At 34.7% G+C, this 20,567-nt stretch overlaps 2 protein-coding genes across 3 annotated transcripts in view; both read left to right on the top strand.

The window, feature by feature from the left end:
* The window catches only part of LOC143064068 (KAT8 regulatory NSL complex subunit 2-like), a 486,386-nt gene that overhangs the window by 330,931 nt on the left and 134,888 nt on the right, over positions 1-20,567 (top strand). The window lies entirely within an intron of this gene.
* Positions 1,021-18,897, top strand: LOC143064056 (protein SPO16 homolog). 2 transcript variants are annotated; one of them, XM_076236566.1, is made up of 6 exons: positions 1,021-1,156; positions 4,913-5,033; positions 7,579-7,680; positions 9,174-9,252; positions 12,404-12,522; positions 18,745-18,897. In XM_076236566.1, exons 1-6 carry the CDS (start codon positions 1,060-1,062, stop codon positions 18,884-18,886), a joined length of 660 nt encoding a protein of 219 aa, XP_076092681.1. In that variant the 5' UTR covers positions 1,021-1,059; the 3' UTR covers positions 18,887-18,897. The 2 variants fall into 2 exon arrangements, with proteins under 2 accessions (XP_076092681.1, XP_076092682.1); XM_076236567.1 differs by lacking the exon at positions 1,021-1,156 and adding an exon at positions 3,387-3,536.

The raw sequence follows: 20,567 nt of genomic DNA, 5'->3' as shown, positions 1-20,567 counted from the left end.
TATAGCATAATTGTAAGTGCTTAACCCTTCCGCTCATGATCTGCTTTGAGAAATAGCTAGCAGTGGTTAGGAGCTAACACATTGAGCTAGATTGCTTTCAGAATTTCTGGCATTCTTCGGTGTGGTATTACTGTTTTTTCTATTTGTTTGCTCTTGTTTTTTCGTTATCTTTTATACATGTACTATTTAAAGTATATCCACTGATCTAGTGTCTGTAGTGTAAAAGGCGTATAAATTTTCCGTGAAACTGAGCTGTGGATAGCGGTTAACTGGGAATTAATAGTGAATAGTAAATATATACATGCTATAACTATATCTTCTTCTAGTATACATATGTTTATTACATCACAAACAAGAAAAAAATCATAGACAGACTTAAGTACCTATAATTAAAACCAACATAAACACACCGTACGGAACCCTCCTAAAAAAAAACCCATACACACAGTGACACACACACATACACGGTGTAGAATGGTAACGGACTTATCGGGTTTTTTTTTTCGGCGTTTCCGCACTAATCGGGTTCGGCAACGGACTTATCGTGTTTTCAGGTGACAACATTTGGCGTAAGTGGTTATTTCCTTCAATTTGTATTAAAGTAGAATTGATATTTCCAAATAAGCTTGATGTCACGGAATGGGAAAATTATTTATTTTGCTGTATATCTAGTCATATATTCATGGGAAGCTACGATTTATTTTAAATGGTTTCCACCAATGTGGTACCCCAACTTGAAAACAAGCATTTTTCATGGAAAGGTGTCCAATTGAAGCGTGTTTTAAGCTTGTTGTTTTCTTCTCCAAGTAAATATTTGGTTGTTATTCATTAAATGTAGACATTTTCCCTTTCGGAACTGTTTGATGCACTATAAGGTCTTAAATGATGGTGAAAATTTGTGGCACCGGACTTGTTGTGCGCAAATGAATATGGAGACTCATATCTTTTCTGTCAGTCTATGTGTTTACTCCGCCTGCATGGTTGTTCAACACTTCTTACTTTATACATTAATCACACATCACACAATGATATACATGTATTTTATTAAACCACAAAAAAATGTGTGGGAGTCTCAGTATCAACAAATGGAAGTGTTTAACGACCTTGACTGGCTATACAGCCCTCGCACGGTCGGCTCAGTGCCCGAAGGCGATTGGTGAGCATTCCAATAATTTTGTGCCATTAGTATCTCGGCCTCATAGCAGGGAGGTTTCTAGTCCAAATAATTATGACGTCTGGGAAGGCTATTCTAGATGCTTGCTTTGACGATGTAAAGCCTTTCAAGACGTGATAGTTATTCGAACTAGTAGGTATAAGAAAGAAGATATGGTATGATTGCCAATATGACAACTCTCAACAAGAGTCCAAAATAACACAGTAATTATCAATTATAGGTCACCGTACGGCCTTCAACAATGAGCAAAGTCTATACCGCATAGTCGGCTATAAAAGGCCCCGAAATGACAATCGGTTAGACAATTCACGAGAAAACAAACGGCCTTATCTATATAAAAAAAAAATGAACGAAAAACAAATGTTTGATATAAACAAACGACAACAACTGAATTACAGGCTCCTGACTTGGGACAGGCACATACATACATACATAATGTGGCGGGGTTAAACATGTTAGTTGGGGCAGTGGTATAATAGTACACCATAAGAACGAACTATAAAAATCAGTTGAAAAAGGCTTAACTCATCAGATGGACAAAAATGCAAGTGGACGTGGCTGGGTACTTGTACATCTCAACAACAAAAAGACAACGAACAGATCTGCGAGGAATCGCAGTTTATTGACAACTCGTTTAAAGTCACTAACAACTATTACAAAAAATCATGCATCTAACATGCACTAAATGGGTTCATAATTTAGGTTGTCATAGTTATTCACCGGCTCCATGGCATCAACAATCGTTTTTCAGGACTGACACTGAAAAAGCTTCACTCATACATGCATCATTATGAATATTTCTATTACGCCGGAGTGAACGTGTCTTTTCGAAACATCCGTCAAAAGACCTTCACATGTTAATATGGGATACAGCAGAAATAGACCACTTGTGTTTTGTTTGGCATTGCATGTGATATTGCCACATACCGATGTACTTTTACTCAAAGAAAAAAATCAAGATTGAGGTAAAACACTTGTCCGTGAGAAGTTCCAGATTTGTATATTCATAGCCTAGAACACGATGTCAAATACATGGGGTTATTAAAATATTTTATTTTTCATTTCCCATACAAACAAAAAATACGAAAACATCCTTTTTACCCTGGTAAAACAATAAAACACAATAAGTCCTGTGCTAAATACACATCAACAGTTCGGTGCAAAAAAAAAAAAAAAACACGTCGTTTTAAGGCCAAGCAATTTTGATGAAGCTTTAATATACGATATTTTAAGTTTTCGAATGCACACAAGTGGTTCTAGTATGTATTTTGTATGAAATAAAAAAAGTCCACATTCTAATATACTGTGTATTTGAACGGAAAACACACCATTAGTAGCTGTGGTCGGCCTGTTGTCCTGTTTAGTGTGAAGATTTTTGAAAAGCCACAAGTGGTATCGAAGCAAAATGAAAAATTTTGCATAGTTAGATCATCGGTGCCTTCCGTGATCATATAAACATAATCACTTACGACTTATTTTCGTCTATTTGGCTCATTTTGTGTCATACTGTCTGAAAACAAAACGCGATAAGTCCGTTGCCGAACCCGATTAGTGCGGAAACGCAGACAAAAACCCGATAAGTCCGTTACCATTCTACACCGCGACATACGAAGAATAGAAACAGATACAAAAAGAAGTGAACTAGTATGACGGGATACTGACATCACAAGACCTATTCAATATGCCAAATAAAAATATAACGGCTGAATCGATTTAAAATGACTATTTTCATCTGAATTGAGCTAAAAATAATCAGTGATATGTTTTCCTGCTTTAGAAATAATCGTGTTATGGTTATATTTATTTACATTAACGCGGCCGTGTAAGAGAGCACCCTTAATTTGTTCTAATTTAAGGAAACAAAAGTTTGTCTATGTCACAAACCTTCCCAGTTGAAATTTTACGACGTTAAACTTACCTATATATATTCATTCAATATGGACATAATGCCTCTGTCTTTCGGTCATCTGTCGCATGGTTATGCTCGTTCTGTGTTTTGACAATAGTCAGACTATCAGAATCCGTGATGACTGGCTTTACACATTTTCGACATTTGTTTCAACAAACAATCGACTTTACTTTTTATGGTCACTGTTGGGCGCTGGATTATCACTTAAATCGCACGATTCAGTGATGAACCGCTAACTAGGATCCAACATCGTTCGTTTTCATAAATTTTGCAATGATATAAGCATTTTTCAATGACGCGAGAGGCAAAATTCGTCTGCTATATTGACATTTTAGCCTTGTTGAAGGATTCTTTGATTTCTGGAAATGGATACGTGGCCAGTTATACTGAATCAGTCTTTGCAAGGGTCCGGTTGGGATAAAGTACTTCGACAACATCGGATGAAAATACGTGGTATGCGTTAGGGAGCTACCATTTGATTTTTATGGGGGGGCTAGGATGAAAAATTTTGTCCTGCTTTTTTTTTAGTTGTAATCTCTGTCCTGCCTTTTTATTTTTTACTCTATTCGGTCCTGCCTTTTTTTTTACTAGTTATCCTGACTTTTTTTACACAAATTGTCATCCTGCCTTTTTTTTTTACCAAGTTGCTCATCCTGCCTTTTTTTTTTACTCAAAACTCCTGTCCTGCCTATTTTTTTCAAATTTCATCCTAGCCCCCCCATAAAAATCAAATGGTAGCTCCCTTAGTTCAAGTAGGAATGACGATGTTTATAATTTTATTTTCGTCAGGGGTATCATAATCTGTACTCTCAACTCGTGTAAAGCCAGTCATCACGGATTCTGATAGTCTGACTATTGTCAAAACACAGAACGAGCATAACCATGCGACAGATGACCGAAAGACAGAGGCATTATGTCACGACTATGACGCTCCTTCTGATGACAAATGTCATACATTCTAAGACTACGTACTAAGAACATATAATTATACGCACTACGTTACTCTGTCCACCTCATTTCTGTTCTAAAATGATAAATAAAAAATGACATTCACCTGTAATTTACGCAAATGAAAGAAAAAAATCAGCGCAAATAAAATATTGAATACTTAAACTTTCTTTTTTTTTCTTCTTGTGCGCCAGCATACATGTACTTTTATTCTATTTAAATCCGCTCTGGAAGGCCTCGGACAGTCTGGGTGAACTTCGTAAAATCACTGTTACCGATAGCCGATGACAAACAAGTTAAAGGTAAACGATTGAGTATTATTATCAACATACTGATAAGTATGGCGGTAATCCACGCTGTTATGAACATGATTATAACTAAGGTGTATTAAACTAGTTAAAGCATAGTACATTATTTGTCTCGCCTGTGTCAAAAGTCCTAAATCCCATCGTCGTCAGTGACAGTTTTGCCAAACTTATGTTTATTCTGTGAATACGATACTGGTGGAAAGTTTTTCCCGCCTTATGTGTATTTTCTTTTAAAGCTATGTACACGAAAGGAACACACATATAGAACGAACCGTAATTGAGAGAAATATTTCATCTTTGTTTAAAAAATGACAATATGCTTGTTTTAATTCACGGATCGGATAAAGCATATGTTGTAAAAAAAATGATTCAAACAGAAAACTCTTTGAAACTAGTATTATCATGTTTTTACATTTTACGGAGGACATTTTACTTTTTATGGTCACTGTTGGGCGCTTTGTTGGCCACGTACTCGGGATGACTGCCATCAAACTTTATATTCTATTCTATGGACCTCTTAAAATACATTCTTGTTAGTTTGAAACCATTAGTTATTGTGTATCTTTATTACAGGATCAAACTCTACAATAGAAAACTCCGTTATATTTCCTAAGTCTGGTGTCGCTTTCCTGGTTATACCTTTAAGTAGTTGCACTATTGGACAGTTTGACATAAAGCAAGAAGTTCTCCAGCTGTAAGTATTTTGTATGTATATTTTAAAGTTCTATGTTAATAAGATAATCACCATACGCGTGAGAAGATTCGCGTTCGGGGCATAGCTTTTCGAAAACTTACTGTTTTCATACGAGGCAGTATCAGTCTTTAGTATGTGGCAATAATTATCTGTTTTTTAATGACCAACCTATAGGGGAGTAATGTTTTTTGCGGTCTGTGCGTCCGTTCGTTCGTCTGTCTCGATTCAGGTTAAAGTTTTTGGTCGAGGTAGTTTTTGATGAAGTTGAAGTGCAATTAATTTGAAACTTAGTACAAATGTTCCCTATGATATGATTTTTCATATTGTAAAATAAGATAAAGAATTAGCACTTGGAACTTTCACACTAATTATATAAGCAAAGAAAACAGAGTAATTGTCCTACAATTTACGGGCACGAGGACCATGCAGTTACCGTAATTTTAACATGCGAAACAAGGCGTGGATACTATTTCTGAATGGATTAAAGATGCCCCGAGTTCGTTGGTACAAGGCAGAATAAACAAGAAAGTGTCCATAGTACAAGGATGCCCCACTTGCACCACCACTTTTATGTTCAGTTCACTGTCAAATTGGGATCAACACTCTAATTTTGCATTACGGTAACTGCATGATGCTCGTGCCCGTAAATTGTAGGACTAATCACTCTGTTTTCTTTGCTTATATATGATAATTAGTGTGAAAGTCCCCGAGTGCTAATTCTTTATATGCTACGACATTAATTCGAAAAGGGAGGTTTTTTTCTGTCAATATATATTCGAGAACAAATATGAATTTCTTACGTTTAATGTTACTAGACTAGTAAACCAAGATATACAAAGGCATGTAACAAGAATTACGATCATAGGAACAACACTAAACGTCAGGCTGTCTTAGGGCGTCTTTATGTACTTCATAACTTACGGTTTTACCTTTACCGCTATGTGGTTTCATCTTAACTCGTTACCTTAAATAGTACCGCAAGATATAAATTATATATACATGTACGAAGTTAAGAGGTGGTCATGTCGGTCAATATTATACAACAGACTTATAACAAGCTTGGTTTTGTGACATGCAACATTGTTATAAAATGCACATGCATGGATTATGCAACTAAAACTATAGTCATAGGCAAAATTGTGTCGACTGCAAAATCTATAAAAATACGTTTTGCGGACGAAAATTATGTGCATGTATGTAATACCAATGAAAACAAAATGTCCTAGTATCATATATCGAGTAATTCAATAAACGAACGATATATGTACGTCCCAAAGCATCGACTTGTTATTGGATTTGAAGTCTTTCGGATGAGCAACAGCATACCAAAAATTCTAGTATGTAGTTTTATATTACTGGAATGAGGCAGTCAATGATCGGTTAGTCTTCTCGGGTTGCGATGTATCTCGTAGTACAAAGAGGTGAAAGCTGAAGGTAAATAGGGCCTAGTAAACCAGCCATGAGATTGATTACCACACGTAAAAATAAAAGATGCTATATATATAGGCAGCGGAAGCGACTTGTTCCAGTTCTTTATCCTTGGGAGTTATAACTGTATAAAGGAAAAACAAACAAAACTTGAATAAAAACAAAAGGCCTCTCCCAACGTTCAATATGACAAATAAAAATGAAGAATCAACTTCAGGTTCAGCTTATTAAAGGAAACGTTCTTTCGCTAGATTTTTACACAACATGAACAACAATTACATGGGTGTAACGCATCATGTAATAGGAAATGTTCAGCATGTCGGAGTTCCATAGTTCACTTCAGCTTCGGAAAGAAATCAGTTCTATGTGAGGACAACTAATTTGTCTCTTCGTCTCTTTATCTTTTTGGCAAGGTGTTGTTTGTTCTAATTGATTCCCTATCTTTTTAAACGCATCTTTTTACTTGGATTTGATAAGGAAACTGAAAAATGAGACCTTTGCCCAAGTTATCTCTAGTAGACTTTTGTCCTTGATTAAAATTGGGGATTTCTTTCCGTAGTTGCTTCCATTATCGTAATTGCTTATCGTAATTGTTTATTGTAATTGATTTGCACCTGATTTTGAAATGAATCCATGGAGTAATTGCTTCCATTCTTACCTGACTAAATCACCGACTAATTGCTGGTATAATTGCCAATGAGACAACTATCCGACTTTATGACTTCTGTAATTGCGTCAGCGTTTGTAGCACTATCACTATATATATGCTGATGATACAAATTATAGCATTGTCTAAACGATTCGGGAAATATAACGCAGAATCTAATGATTAAATAAAATATGAATCAGGGGCTGATCAGCCATTTTTCAAAAGGGGTTCCCGGCAACACACGCAAATCATATAAAAAGTTCGGGTTCCAACCATATTTTTCCGTACACAAATTGATCAGTTGTCAAACCACAGGGGAGGTCCAATCCCCGGAATACCCCCTGCATCCGCCACTGTAATGCACACCGGTGAAGACACAAAATCTGGCGCAAATGCTTTGCAAATTGAGATTTTCTAATTTTGAATCAAAACCATAATGTACAGCTATCAACTTATTTATATCAACAGGACTGAAAAATTTACCCAGCTTCACGCCAGAGGTTATGCTCTAATGTTGGCGTCTTTGTACAGTGAACGTGAAATGAGAATTTGTTCAGAGATACACACAAAGTGAGTTACACTGGTTTAATTTATTTTGGGAATACAAATATCATTTTCACTATACACAATACTTGATTTTGGTTCAAGTAAAAGAACAATGCTTTTTTAATACTTTTCGCTGACCTGTTCTTATATAGGATATATTATTTTATATGGAAAAGAATTCCTATGCATGCAAGTTGTTAGTTTAGGCAATTAAAATGTCTTTTAAGAGTCATACTGCCATAATAAATTTGCTCGAATGATACGCATATACGCCATCTGTCACTACATGTACATCAGTGTTTTATATATATGATGTTACTATAGACCCGAGTCAGATCTTCGTCCGTCCGTTTCTTAAATTGATGTCCGATCTGCGGGTACTGTCTTTAAAATCAATGTCTAAAATGTTCCCAAAAAGTCGTCCAATATAAGATCATGTATTATCAGAAGAATCTCCCATCGACAATGATCGAGGACTTGGTCTCCCCTTAATTAACCATCGAGGCCCAAGACTACCGACACATTAAACATTTTTTTGTTCTGTCTTAAATATTGTACCACATTGTTTGATTGTATTGCTTGACCCTTATGGGTGTAATTTTGCAATAAAGAATATATATAACGCGCAAATGAGACATCCCATCCCGAAAGAAGCAAATTAACAAAGTATATTGAGGGTGGTATTAATTGAGTATATTACAACATGACATTAGATTGTACTGACATCGACATTTTTTATAGATATAATATTGATCCAGTCGACCTACATCTCATTTGTTTGTACTTATGTTCACAATGTTTATAGTTTGATACCTTCCTTGGTGCTTTTAAGTTCTACGTATCAATACAATGACTACAACACTCAAAGTCAATGCTTCGAATGCAACCCGGAGGGCATGTGATCGATCTCCGTCTGCGTCACACCAAAGACTACGAAACTTGAATCTGCTGTATCTCCGCCAAACTGTGACACCACTCGGATTAGAAAAAAATATCGACATAAAAAAAAAAACAATCAATCAATTCAGGCTTTTAAAAAAAATGCACAAGATATCATAGGGTCATCATAGTTCATAATTTCGAAATAAAGCGAAGAGACCATGATCGCAGGAGCACAAAGAATGAAACATCAAGTGTATGAAATGAAGATTTTCATATTTAAAGATCAGAAAATGTCCATTATTATCTTTTTGGGAAATAAAAAAGTAAAAAACAAAACTAAGTTTGCTGTTGAAATTACTTTCTTTTAGCTAACTATGAAGAAATTTGACATCGTTTATAAGCTGTATCGGTTGAGTTCAAATTTGTATCTGGTAATTGATCTGTACATGGAAGTAACCTCCAAAAACATTGAATCATACTTGGTTTTCATGACAATGACTTTATTGCGATTTGACTAAATTTTGAAAATCTTTTATAAAAGCGCTAAACTGTATTCCGATTTGCTAGACAACGATTTGAGACTGGAAGACGATCTCAGATCGACATATATGATCAGCAAATGTTTTTCTTTGAAGATTTTTAGAAACCAAACTACAGATGATAGCTATACACAATGTTGATGAAGGGGTTCAGGCTATGATAAACATTGCAAAGGTAAGTATACAAAATAACTTTAATATGTGTTGATCTGTGTTAAATATGTCAAGTCTTTCAATGTATAAATTTTATTGATTTTATTGATATCTTTTCGCCTTGACAATTGATTGAATGTGTCAGCAAATTATTGGTGATTTGAAAAGCACTACTTGGCAAAGTGTCCTCCAAAACACTTGTTGTCTGCTCCATGGTCGGGTTGTTGTCTCTTCGGCACATTCCCCCTTTCCATTCTCAATTTTATTTGCACGAATACTATAAATTCAAGCATTCTTTATTTTAGCCTGGTTTTGCTTTCTTGCTGGAATACTTCTAAACGGACATAACATCAGACATTCTTAAAGTAGAAGAATTCATTTTGTCATTCGAAAAAATCGAATGATGATGCCACGTAAATAACAAAAAATGTGATACGCATCTATACTATTAAACGAGAAGACCTCATTTTGTGTGTCGCTTCTCTTCCTTCCACAATACATTAATCATCATGCCTCTGTGTTTTTTTAGGTAACATGCATAGTCGCATTTGTCATCCATTCTTCTAAACTATATTATATTATTATTTAATATATAGAGACTCTCTGTACTCTGTCTACTGTTTTCTTCGAAATGTTTACCATTTAAGGGGTCATACCAGTTGCATATATATTAAAATAGGAAAAACATGTGGAAACAAGAATCACTTTTTTGTGTCGATAGTACACGGATGCCACATCGGCACTATATTTACTTAAGTTTTTCGAGTTGATTGGACTTCAACTTCATCAAAAACTACCTCGACCAAAAACTTTAACCTAAAGCGGGACAGACGGACGGGCGAACGAACGAACGAACGAACGAACGCACGGATGCACTGGCTAGAAAACATAATGCCCATAAATGGGGCATACAAATTTATTGTTTAAAGTGAAAGTAGTGATTTGGCAAAAATGAAAGTAGGGTAGAGATTAGAGGGAGGCAGGACCTTTTTCAGGACGTCGGGATCGGGTGATTTTAAGCTCGGGATTTGGGAATATATTTTTCGATTTCGGGATTTCGGGATATATATTTTCCGATTTCGGGATATGAGTTTCTTTAAATTCTTCATCTCGGTATTCGATGATTTTAAGCCGGGATTTCGGGATCAGGACCTCTCCGACCACCCCTCAAATTAGCCTTAGTCGGTCTTAGTTATTTATACAAGATTATTCATATCCTACCATTGGCATGTTAATAAGGCTCTCAAAAGAAAAGGCACTGATGGATTGTCCTAGAAGCATATTTTATTATATAATGGTCTATATATAAGCAGTTACTTTTATTTCATGTTTGAAGCGGTGCAAATTTTTAATTTAATTTGACTTTTAACAAAAGATGCATTGTAGCAAAGGAGAAGAATAATTTTAATCTGAGGCCAGAAACACGAAAATAATTGAATTTACCAGAAAGGAAACAAATATCGGACTTTGGAAAAAGGAAGAAGGCTTTTGATACCTTTTATAAAATTCTCCAGTCATAATATCTTTTACAAACAAGAGTGCACACGCTGAAATGTCTCGCCTTCTTTACTAATCATTGATATTATGTTGATAGACCTAAATATAAAGCTTTATTACAACTGTCACATAAACTCAACATTAACCAAGAAAACAAAACATTGATCTATGAACCATGAAAATGAGGTCAAGGTCAGATGAACCATGCCAGGCAGACATGTACAGCTAACAATTCTTCAATACAACAAATATAGTTGACTTATTGCTTATAAATTAAAAAAAAACAGACCAAAACACAAACACTTAACACTTAGCAATGGACCGTGAAAATGAGGTCAAGGTCAAATAAAACCTGCGTAACAGACATATAGATCATAAAATATTTCAATACACCAAATATAGTTGACCTAATGCATAAAGTATTTGAAAAATAGACCAAAACTCAAAAACTTAACTTTGACCACTGAACCATGAAAATGAGGTCAAGGTCAGATGACACCTGTCAGTTAGACATGTACACCTTACAATCATTCCATACACCAAATATAGAAGACCTATTGCATAAAGTATAAGAAAAACAGACCAAAACACAAAAACTTAACTATAACCACTGAACCATGAAAATGAGGTCAAGGTCAAATGACACCTGCCAGTTGGACATGTACACCTTACAGTCCTTCCATACACCGAATATACTAGCCCTATTGCTTATAGTATCTGAGATATGGACTTGACCACCAAAACTTAACCTTGTTCACTGATCCATGAAATGAGGTCGAGGTCAAGTGAAAACTGTCTGACGGGCATGAGGACCTTGCAAGGTACGCACATACCAAATATAGTTATCCAATTACTTATAATAAGAGAGAAATTAACATTACAAAAAATCTTAACTTTTTGTCAAGTAGTCACTGAACCATGAAAATGAGGTCAAGGACATTGGACATGTGACTGACGGAAAGTTCGTAACATGAAGCATCTATATACAAAGTATGAAGCATGCAGGTCTTCTAACTTCTAAAATATAAAGCTTTTAAGAAGTTAGCTAACGCCGCCGCCGTAGCCGCCGTAGCCGCCGTAGCCGCCGCCGGGGATCACTATCCCTATGTCGAGCTTTCTGCAACAAAAGTTGCAGGCTCGACAAAAATCATCCTACAACTGTTCACAAGCTGTATATGCTCGTGATTTCACGGGTGTGTTCTAGTTGAGTTTAATCAAGGATGTAGCTTAATTCACCAACCACAGCATCAACCTTTATAGAACAGTTACAACGATGGTTTTATCAATCGGGTTATACTATATAGATATAACCTCCATTGGGATTATCACATATAGCCCATTGTGTGTGTACTTATTTTGTACAGACTCCACAATTTAATGAGTGAACGACCTAAATGTTTATTTTTTAATTTTTTAAATATTTTATAAATACTTTTATACTAAAATGACATAATTTGTATTCAATTATTAACGTAAATATTTTGTTATTCAGTTACATTGCTATTAACATAGAGAGTTTTGTATTTTTTAATTATTGACATTAATTTATCTTATACTAAACATTTTAATAAAGCTATATATATTTATTTGTATTTATAAGTTTTTCATGATGGGATTATTCACAAATTACTGATCTAGTAAAGGTATTCTTAAAACCTTCTTATACACACTTGTAGGTATTGTGTAAGCCGACCTCCGATGTCATGTTCAGGAGATTAGATGAATTGGCTCATCATTTCAGCATAGACGATACCACAAAGTTTGCTCTTGAACAGCTCGGACTTAGTGAACATCATATCCTTTTATAACTTATGAGTTTGTATGTTCCTTTGGAATCTTTCACATTTTCACGTCTTTGACAGAGATTAATCTAACGGCATCAGCTCAAAATCACCTTCGAAGTAGTAGACATCGCATAAATCTTCTAGCCCACGATAATTATATCCGAGTACTCGTATAGTCACTGTTCTATAATCACTGCTGCTTGTATCCCAGGTTAAAGGGTCAATTTTAGCCCTGACAAACCGTTAATGGTTTAAAGAAAGCTCAACTCTGAAAAGAATACCTTCTGTTGTACCAATTTGGCCCTACATGGTACTCATATGTGCACGAATGTAGGACAAAAAGTCACAATTCATTTTTTAGCTCACCTGGCCCGAAGGGTCAAGTGAGCTTTTCCCATCACTTTGCGTCCGGCGTCCGTCGTCGTCCGTCGTCCGTCGTCGTCGTTAACTTTTACAAAAATCTTCTCCTCTGAAACTACTGGGCCAAATTTTACCAAACTTGGCCACAATCATCATTGGGGTATCTAGTTTAAAAAATGTGTCCGGTGACCCTGCCAACCAACCAAGATGGCCACCATGGCTAAAAATAGAACATAGGGGTAAAATGTAGATTTTGGCTTATAACTCTAAAACCAAAGCATTTAGAGCAAATCTGACAGAGATAAAATAATCTATTAGGTCAAGATCTATCTGCCCTGAAATTTTCAGATGAATTAGACAACCCGTTGTTGGGTTGCTGCCCCTGACTTGGTAATTTTAAGGAAATTTTACTGTTTTTGGTTATTATCTTGAATATTATTATAGATAGAGATAAACTGTAAACAGCAATAATGTTCAGCAAAGTAAGATTTACAAATAAGTCAAACATAACCGAAATGGTCAGTTGACCCCTTTAGGAGTTATTGTCCTTTATAGTCAATTTTTAACCATTTTTCGTAAATCTTAATAATCTTTTACAAAAATCTTCTCCTCTGAAACTACTGAGCCAAATTAATCCAAACTTGGCCACAATCATCATTGGGGTATCTAGTTTTAAAACTGTGTGGTGTGACCCTGCCAACCAACCAAGATGGCCACCATGGCTAAAAATAGAACATAGGGGTAAAATGTAGATTTTGGCTTATAACTCTAAAACCAAAGCATTTAGAGCAAATCTGACAGAGATAAAATAATCTATTAGGTCAAGATCTATCTGCCCTGAAATTTTCAGACAAATCGGACAACCCGTTGTTGGGTTGCTGCCCCTGAATTAGTCATTTTATGGAAATTTTGCAGTTTTTGCTTATTATCTTGAATATTATTATAGATAGAGATAATTTGTAAACAGCAATAATGTTCAGCAAAGTAAGATCTACAAATAAGTCAGATGACCAAAATTGTCAGTTAACCCATTAAGGAGTTATTGCCCTTTATAGTCAATTTTTAACCATTTTTCTAAAATTTTAGTTATCTTTTAAAAAATCTTCTCCTCTGAAACTACTGGGCCAAATTTAACCAAACTTGGCCACAATCATCATTTGGGTGTCTAGTTTTAAAAATATGTGGCGTGACCCTGCCAACCAACCAAGATGGCCACCATGGCTAAAAATAGTACATAGGGGTGAAATGTAGACTTTGGCTTATATCTCTGAAACCAAAGCATTTAGAGCAAATCTGACAGGGAATAAATTGTTTATCAGGTCAAGATCTATCTGCCCTGAAATTTTCAGACAAAACAGACAACCTGTTGTTGGGTTGCTGCCCCAGAATTAGTAATTTTAAGGAAATTTTGCAGTTTTTGGTTATTATCTTCAATATTATAATAGATAGAGATAAACTGTAAACAGCAATAATGTTCAGCAAAGTAAGATCTACAAATAAGTCACATGACCAAAATTGTCAGTTTACCCCTTAAGGAGTTATTGCCCTTTATAGTCATTTTTTAACAATTTTCATAAATTTTTGTAAATTTTTGTAAATTTTTAGAATATATTTTCTACTGTAATTACTGGGCCAAGTTCATTATAGATAGAGATAATTGTAGCAAGAAGAATGTCCAGTAAAGTAAGATCTACAAACACATCATGATCACAAAAACACAATTTTGTCATGAATTTATCTGTGTCCATTGTTTAATATGCACATAGACCAAGGTGAGCGACACAGGCTCTTGAGAGCCTCTAGTTTGACTTTTTTCTTTGAATAAAAAAACGCTTATTTCTAAAAAATATTTTTGTATTTCTCTTGAACCATTGTATAAAATCTAACTTTGTAAACAAAATTTATCAAAAAATATCAAAGTAAATCAAATAATTGTTAGAAGAAAACAAAATGTCAAAGTGGCTCAGTACTTAAATGGCGTCATAATGCCAAGAAATCTTTCTTTTGCATGATTAAAATTAAATAAATCTTCATTTTTCAAGTATAATGACACATTTCCTAAAATTTAATATGTATATATGTATTAACAAGAATGTGTCCATAGTACTTCATCAAAAACTACCTTGACCAAAAACTTTAACCTGAACTTCGCACTATTATTTTCTATGTTCAGTGGACCATGAAATTGGGGTCAAAACTATAATTTGGCATTAAAATTAGAAAGATCATATCATGGGGAACAAGTGTACTAAGTTTCAAGTTGACTGGACTTCAACTTCTTCAAAAACTACCTTGACCAAAAACTTTAACCTGAAGCGGACGGACGAACGGAGGCACAGACCAGAAAACATGATGCGTAGGTGGGGCATAACAAGTAAATATTTCAAGATATTTCTCTTATATATTCAAACAATTGTCAACATATTATTTGTGACTTTTTGTCCTGTGACTTTTTGTCCTACCAAATTTGTGACTTTATGTCCTGTGACTTTTTGTCCTGTGACTTTATGTCCTGTGACTTTTTGTCCTGTGACTTTCTGTCCGTTTAACATGTGCACGTGTACGTTGGTGTCATTGAGGATCTGGAATTTAAGGAATTGGCGCCGAATTTGGTAAAGCGGCAAGTCATGTTTTCTTTTTTGAAACAGATGTAATGAACGGGCGTCAAAATAAGCAACCCTGCCTGCATGCAGAAAGTTGACAGATTTGGCGGCGAATGGTCTATGACGTGGGAAGCATATTATATGCATTGTCCTTTAACCGCAGTACTGTACACACCTAGTCCAATTGCTTAAACTTTGTAAAGACGAAATTTTGCAGCCACATTTGCTCAAATTATGGCCGACAGAACGGAAACAAATCAAGATACCAATATTCGACCCTAACTGACATGGATAACCATTGGATGCCTTACACTACAATATATATGTATAACCCTTGCTTTCAAAGCCAAGGATCCCTTACGCAACAATATATATGTATAACCCTTGCTTTCAAAGCCAAGGATCCCTTACACAACAATATATATGTATAACCCTTGCTTTCAAAGCCAAGGATCCCTTACGCAACAATATATATGTATAACCCTTGCTTTCAAAGCCAAGGATCCCTTACACAACAATATATATGTATAACCCTTGCTTTCAAAGCCACCTGATTAGAACCAATATATTTTGGATAGTTTGTCCACCAACGCCAAACCCATCTTCAATCATTGAACCAACCCAGTCAACCTTAGACGGCAAACGTGCCACTGGCCCGAATATAGAAATTGTATTAGATTCATTCCAGGAAGATGAAGAACTTCCACACCAAATATTTGTATCTTTGGAAGAATCTAGTAAAGGTTTTAAGTAATATATGGTAATCAAATCCCTGATTTTATTATTTACCAGTGCACAAGTAATAGTATTACATAGTCATAGATTAATTGAAACCCAAAACGTCACAACAAACACGAGCATAGCAAACGAGTTGTGAAATATAAACACCATGATGACAAACGAACATTGCCGTCCGAAAAAGGAATATTAACAAAGTGGAACGAACACTTGTAATTTTAGTGCAGTTGGAGTTTCCCGTGTAAAACTTAAACATTTATATATACAATAACTGTTTAGTGTCTTTAAATATCAGCTGTATTTGTACGAGGCTAGGAAACAAGGTGTATGCGAGCTTTTAGCGAGCTACTACTTATATAATAGTTCTTGAAAAACTGGTCAATATCGTGATATATGGACTGCCCCTAGGACAGTGGTATTGACTAAGATAGTGATAATGACTGAGCCAAAGGCGAGGTCATTATCGCTGTCGCAGTCAATACCACTGTCCTACGGGCAGTCCATGTATCACGATAATGACTAGTTTTTCAAGAACTATTATGTTTATTTCATTGAGAAACCATGTTTTGGAAAATTCTCGTAAATTCAAAATGCCTAAAGCGAACTCGGGTAGTTGTACGATTTCTATGACAAAGAGTGAAGACCAGTCGTAGTAATACTGCCATTCATTTTAGTGCAATTTTTCAGTATATAAATACTTAATCAAGTTATCTTTAATTGTATATTTAACGAAAACATATAATAAACAATTCAACAACTTAAATATAATATTAAAATCGGGAACATGTTTCATAAAAGGTAAATCTGTCTAAACAGAGAAGCCACGCCCCAGCGGTCATTATCAGACGGAAACCACGCCCCACCGGTCATTATCATGTAAAAGTTCGTTAACGACCGGTTTTCTGGTCCGTGTTTTTCTGTTAAATGACCGATGGAATTTATTACTGAAGAATAATGTATGCCATGTGACCCCTTTTTATCCAATAAGAGAATCTTATTCTCAACCGATATGAAATAAACCTGTTTCGAGCCGAGTACAAATACAGATGATATTTAATGACACTAAACACTTATTGTCTTTATCCTGCAATTCGTTCTGTATATTGTTTGGGTTTTGAAAGACACAAAAACTAACATATTTAGCATATATTTTCGATTTGTAATCCCTTAATTGAGGCCCGAGTAGTATAATATCAAAATCACTCATTACGCTGAAGACGGGTTCGCAAAAAAGAATCTTGAATGGTCAAAACTTATATACATCGCTCAAGGTGAATAAGAAGTGTAAGAGTTGTCCTACGCTTCAGACTTGACATTCACTAAAAATGCATGCTGAAATTGACATGGTTGATTTTGTAACACAATCAATATCATACACATTCAAGTTTTGAAATCGACATTGGAATGCAACTGAATACACATTCTGAGGTCACACAGGTTCAAACAATACTCAGTCCGACAGTGGGCGGAGCTTTAAAGCGATATCTGTATAGTATACAGATACAGCAAAGCGATATCTGTAGGGCTGTATCTGTATAGTAGGACACTCAATTGCAGGATAAATATCTAGAAAAGTTTATATTTGATTTATTAAAAAGTAAATTCCTTTCGTGGAAATTTTGGCAGTATATTTATAAAATTCTTGAGTATTAGTATAATACCTTGCCATATGGTAACATTACTTTTACAAGGTGTGCCGAATCAGACCCAAAACAAAACAATTTGACACTGTATTTGGGTAATTTAAAGCAGATACGAGAGGTAGTTCATAAAAAAGACTTTTCGTAGTTAAAATGATATTTATAACTCTATAGTTAGCTATGCTGTTTGTTCATTTTTAGTGGCATTAGCTGTCAAATTCATGTTTAACGATTTGACTACAATTCTCATATTTGATTTATCCCACACTAAAACGTACATCCAAATTACAAAAAGTACAAAAGAAACGATTAACAATACATGGACTCTTTATAATGTATCAAAATTTAATTTCATGCCAAAGATATAAAACATGTATATCATCGTTTTACTATTTAAAGGGGCATCATCTACGAGATATAGAAATATAAAATATATTTTGTTGTTGTTCAATTATTAATGAAACTGAAAAAGTGAAATAATTATTCGCTTTAGCAGTCAGTTTGCTTCACATTTGTCAAAAGAAAGCAAAGAACTATCGCTTATTCTTTAGTTTTCTATGTTGTGTCATGTGTACTGTTGTTTTGTCTGTTTGTCTTTTTCATTTTTAGCCATGGCGTTGTCAGTTTATTTTTGATTTATGAGTTTGACTGTCCCTCTGGTATCTTTCGTCCCTCTTTTATATATTATTCCCTTGCAAGGGAATAATTCGACCTCATTAAATCCGTATTCATGTGAACTTCAATTGAATCCGTTAGCTAGAGATGGGTTACACATGAACTAGTAACACAGTTCACGGGTTCCAATTTTTCATATTGACTAATTATCTGTCCAAATGTCCAGTACGACTTTTTTAAAAACTCTTGATTTCATATGATTCTTAACAACATTACAGATACATATCTTGCAGGACTGTTTAGGAAGCTTGGCTAATATAGTAAAAGCCAACAAAGAAGATCTATTAGACTGTAGTCTGGATTCGGAAACAGCTGATAAAATGATCAAATTCTTCGACAATCCTATGGCAATAAATTAATTACAAATTTGTCTGGTAGAATAGTTTTGTACTAATACGTTTGATGGATTTCTAACCTGTTCCGAATGCTTACCACTACAAATGCAGTTTCAAGTCATTCGTCAGTTATTTGTACATATAATTAGTTGATAAATATATAGTAATATATCGTTTTCGTGAGGTTGCAATTTACGACTTGTATCTTAAAATGATGAAATATTCTATTTTTATCTATTTACTGATATGCTAAACATTAACCATCGATTTGAATACACGTAGATAGTACAATATTGATAACTTGGTACAGTGGTTATATGTACTATGCCATTGATGACGTGTTAATAAGTACTAAATAAGTAATCTGGACAGTAAGTCTTGTTTGTATCTATTTTGTAGGTTTAAAGATTATTTTTTTTGAAATTCGCAAAATAAAGTTTATATTTAAAGGACAAAATTATTCATAAGATTTTGTAATCCACTGTAGATTTGTTTACAACACTATCATAGAAACAATACCACCGCTCCAATAACAAAATAAAAGTTGTTTCTTTTGATTCATTGATTGAATGATTGTTTGATGCTTAGAGTCCATTGACAAATATTTCATGCATGGTCAGGACGATTAGTTGACTTAACGATAACAACAAGAACCATTTGCTAAATACGAATAGACGGTCTAGCAACAATTTTGTTATGCACATTCAAGAGAAATATATTTAAATACTGAATCCGTTTTTGAACTAGCACATGGTATCAGGCAGCTCTATTGTTGCCAATTGACGATTGTACGTTTATCTTCCAAACTAAAGCAGATAATGAAATTGACCAATGACTAATGGACCATGAAAGTGAGGTCAAGGTTGGAAGAACCCTGTTAGAGAGATGTTACAGTTTTAATTGGAATTCAGTATGAAACCACATACCATACTGTAACAATCAAAATTCTAATGTCTGCTAGTAGGAATTTTAATTGTTATCGATATTAATTTAAATCCAGTGCAAAGCAGAATTCAAATATCTATTAGCAGATACCATCATTCTGGATCCTATTAAATTCCAATTTGTACTGGAACATACATGCAATTATTCCCTACAAAAAAGGACCTACTTATAGTACCAGAGAAAACAATATATACAGGAAAACACAAACTTGACCAATACAACATGAGAATGAGGTCAAGGTCAGAAGAACCTGTACACAATACAGTTATTCCATACCCAAATATATTGATTGATCTTTAGCTTCCCAGTATAGAGATGGAAGGAACTACATGTCTAGCATGTTTGATCATGTACGAAATTTAGATGTCACAGCCAAAATAAAATGGTAATACCTTAACAAGTAAACTAAGGAAAGCATCCAGTCAATAAACCACGACATAAGGTGCAGAGCCATGTAACCTCCATGTAAAGGAGATATGTAAATAGTAATACAACTGAATACCAATTATACCAATTATAATTGACCTATCATAAGTTGTTCCCCTTTGACTGATCAAATCACAAACTTCAACAAGTATATTTTGCAAATTTTTAAGATTCAATGAACAATGAAAATGGGGTATGGGAACACATAATCTCCATGATCAATGAGTCATTTCTAATATCACTGCATATTAAATATCAATGGTTCCTCTTTAACTGACCTGATCACACTTTTTTTGTAAATAACCAAAGTTGCAAAGTCAAGAGACTTTGACTT

Source organism: Mytilus galloprovincialis, chromosome 2, assembly GCF_965363235.1.
Source record: "Mytilus galloprovincialis chromosome 2, xbMytGall1.hap1.1, whole genome shotgun sequence".
Lineage (NCBI taxonomy): Eukaryota > Metazoa > Mollusca > Bivalvia > Mytilida > Mytilidae > Mytilus > Mytilus galloprovincialis.
This window is presented reverse-complemented; position numbering and strand designations above follow the sequence as displayed.

Excerpts from the sequence above, each read along its gene's own strand:
- LOC143064056 (XM_076236566.1), top strand. The coding sequence starts at position 1,060 with ATGTGTGGGAGTCTCAGTATCAACAAATGGAAGTGTTTAACGACCTTG. Across the intron at positions 1,157-4,912 it reads TCAGTGCCCGAAGGCGATTG|GATCAAACTCTACAATAGAA; the intron begins GTGAGCATTCCA and ends TCTTTATTACAG. Across the intron at positions 9,253-12,403 it reads CTATGATAAACATTGCAAAG|GTATTGTGTAAGCCGACCTC; the intron begins GTAAGTATACAA and ends ACACACTTGTAG.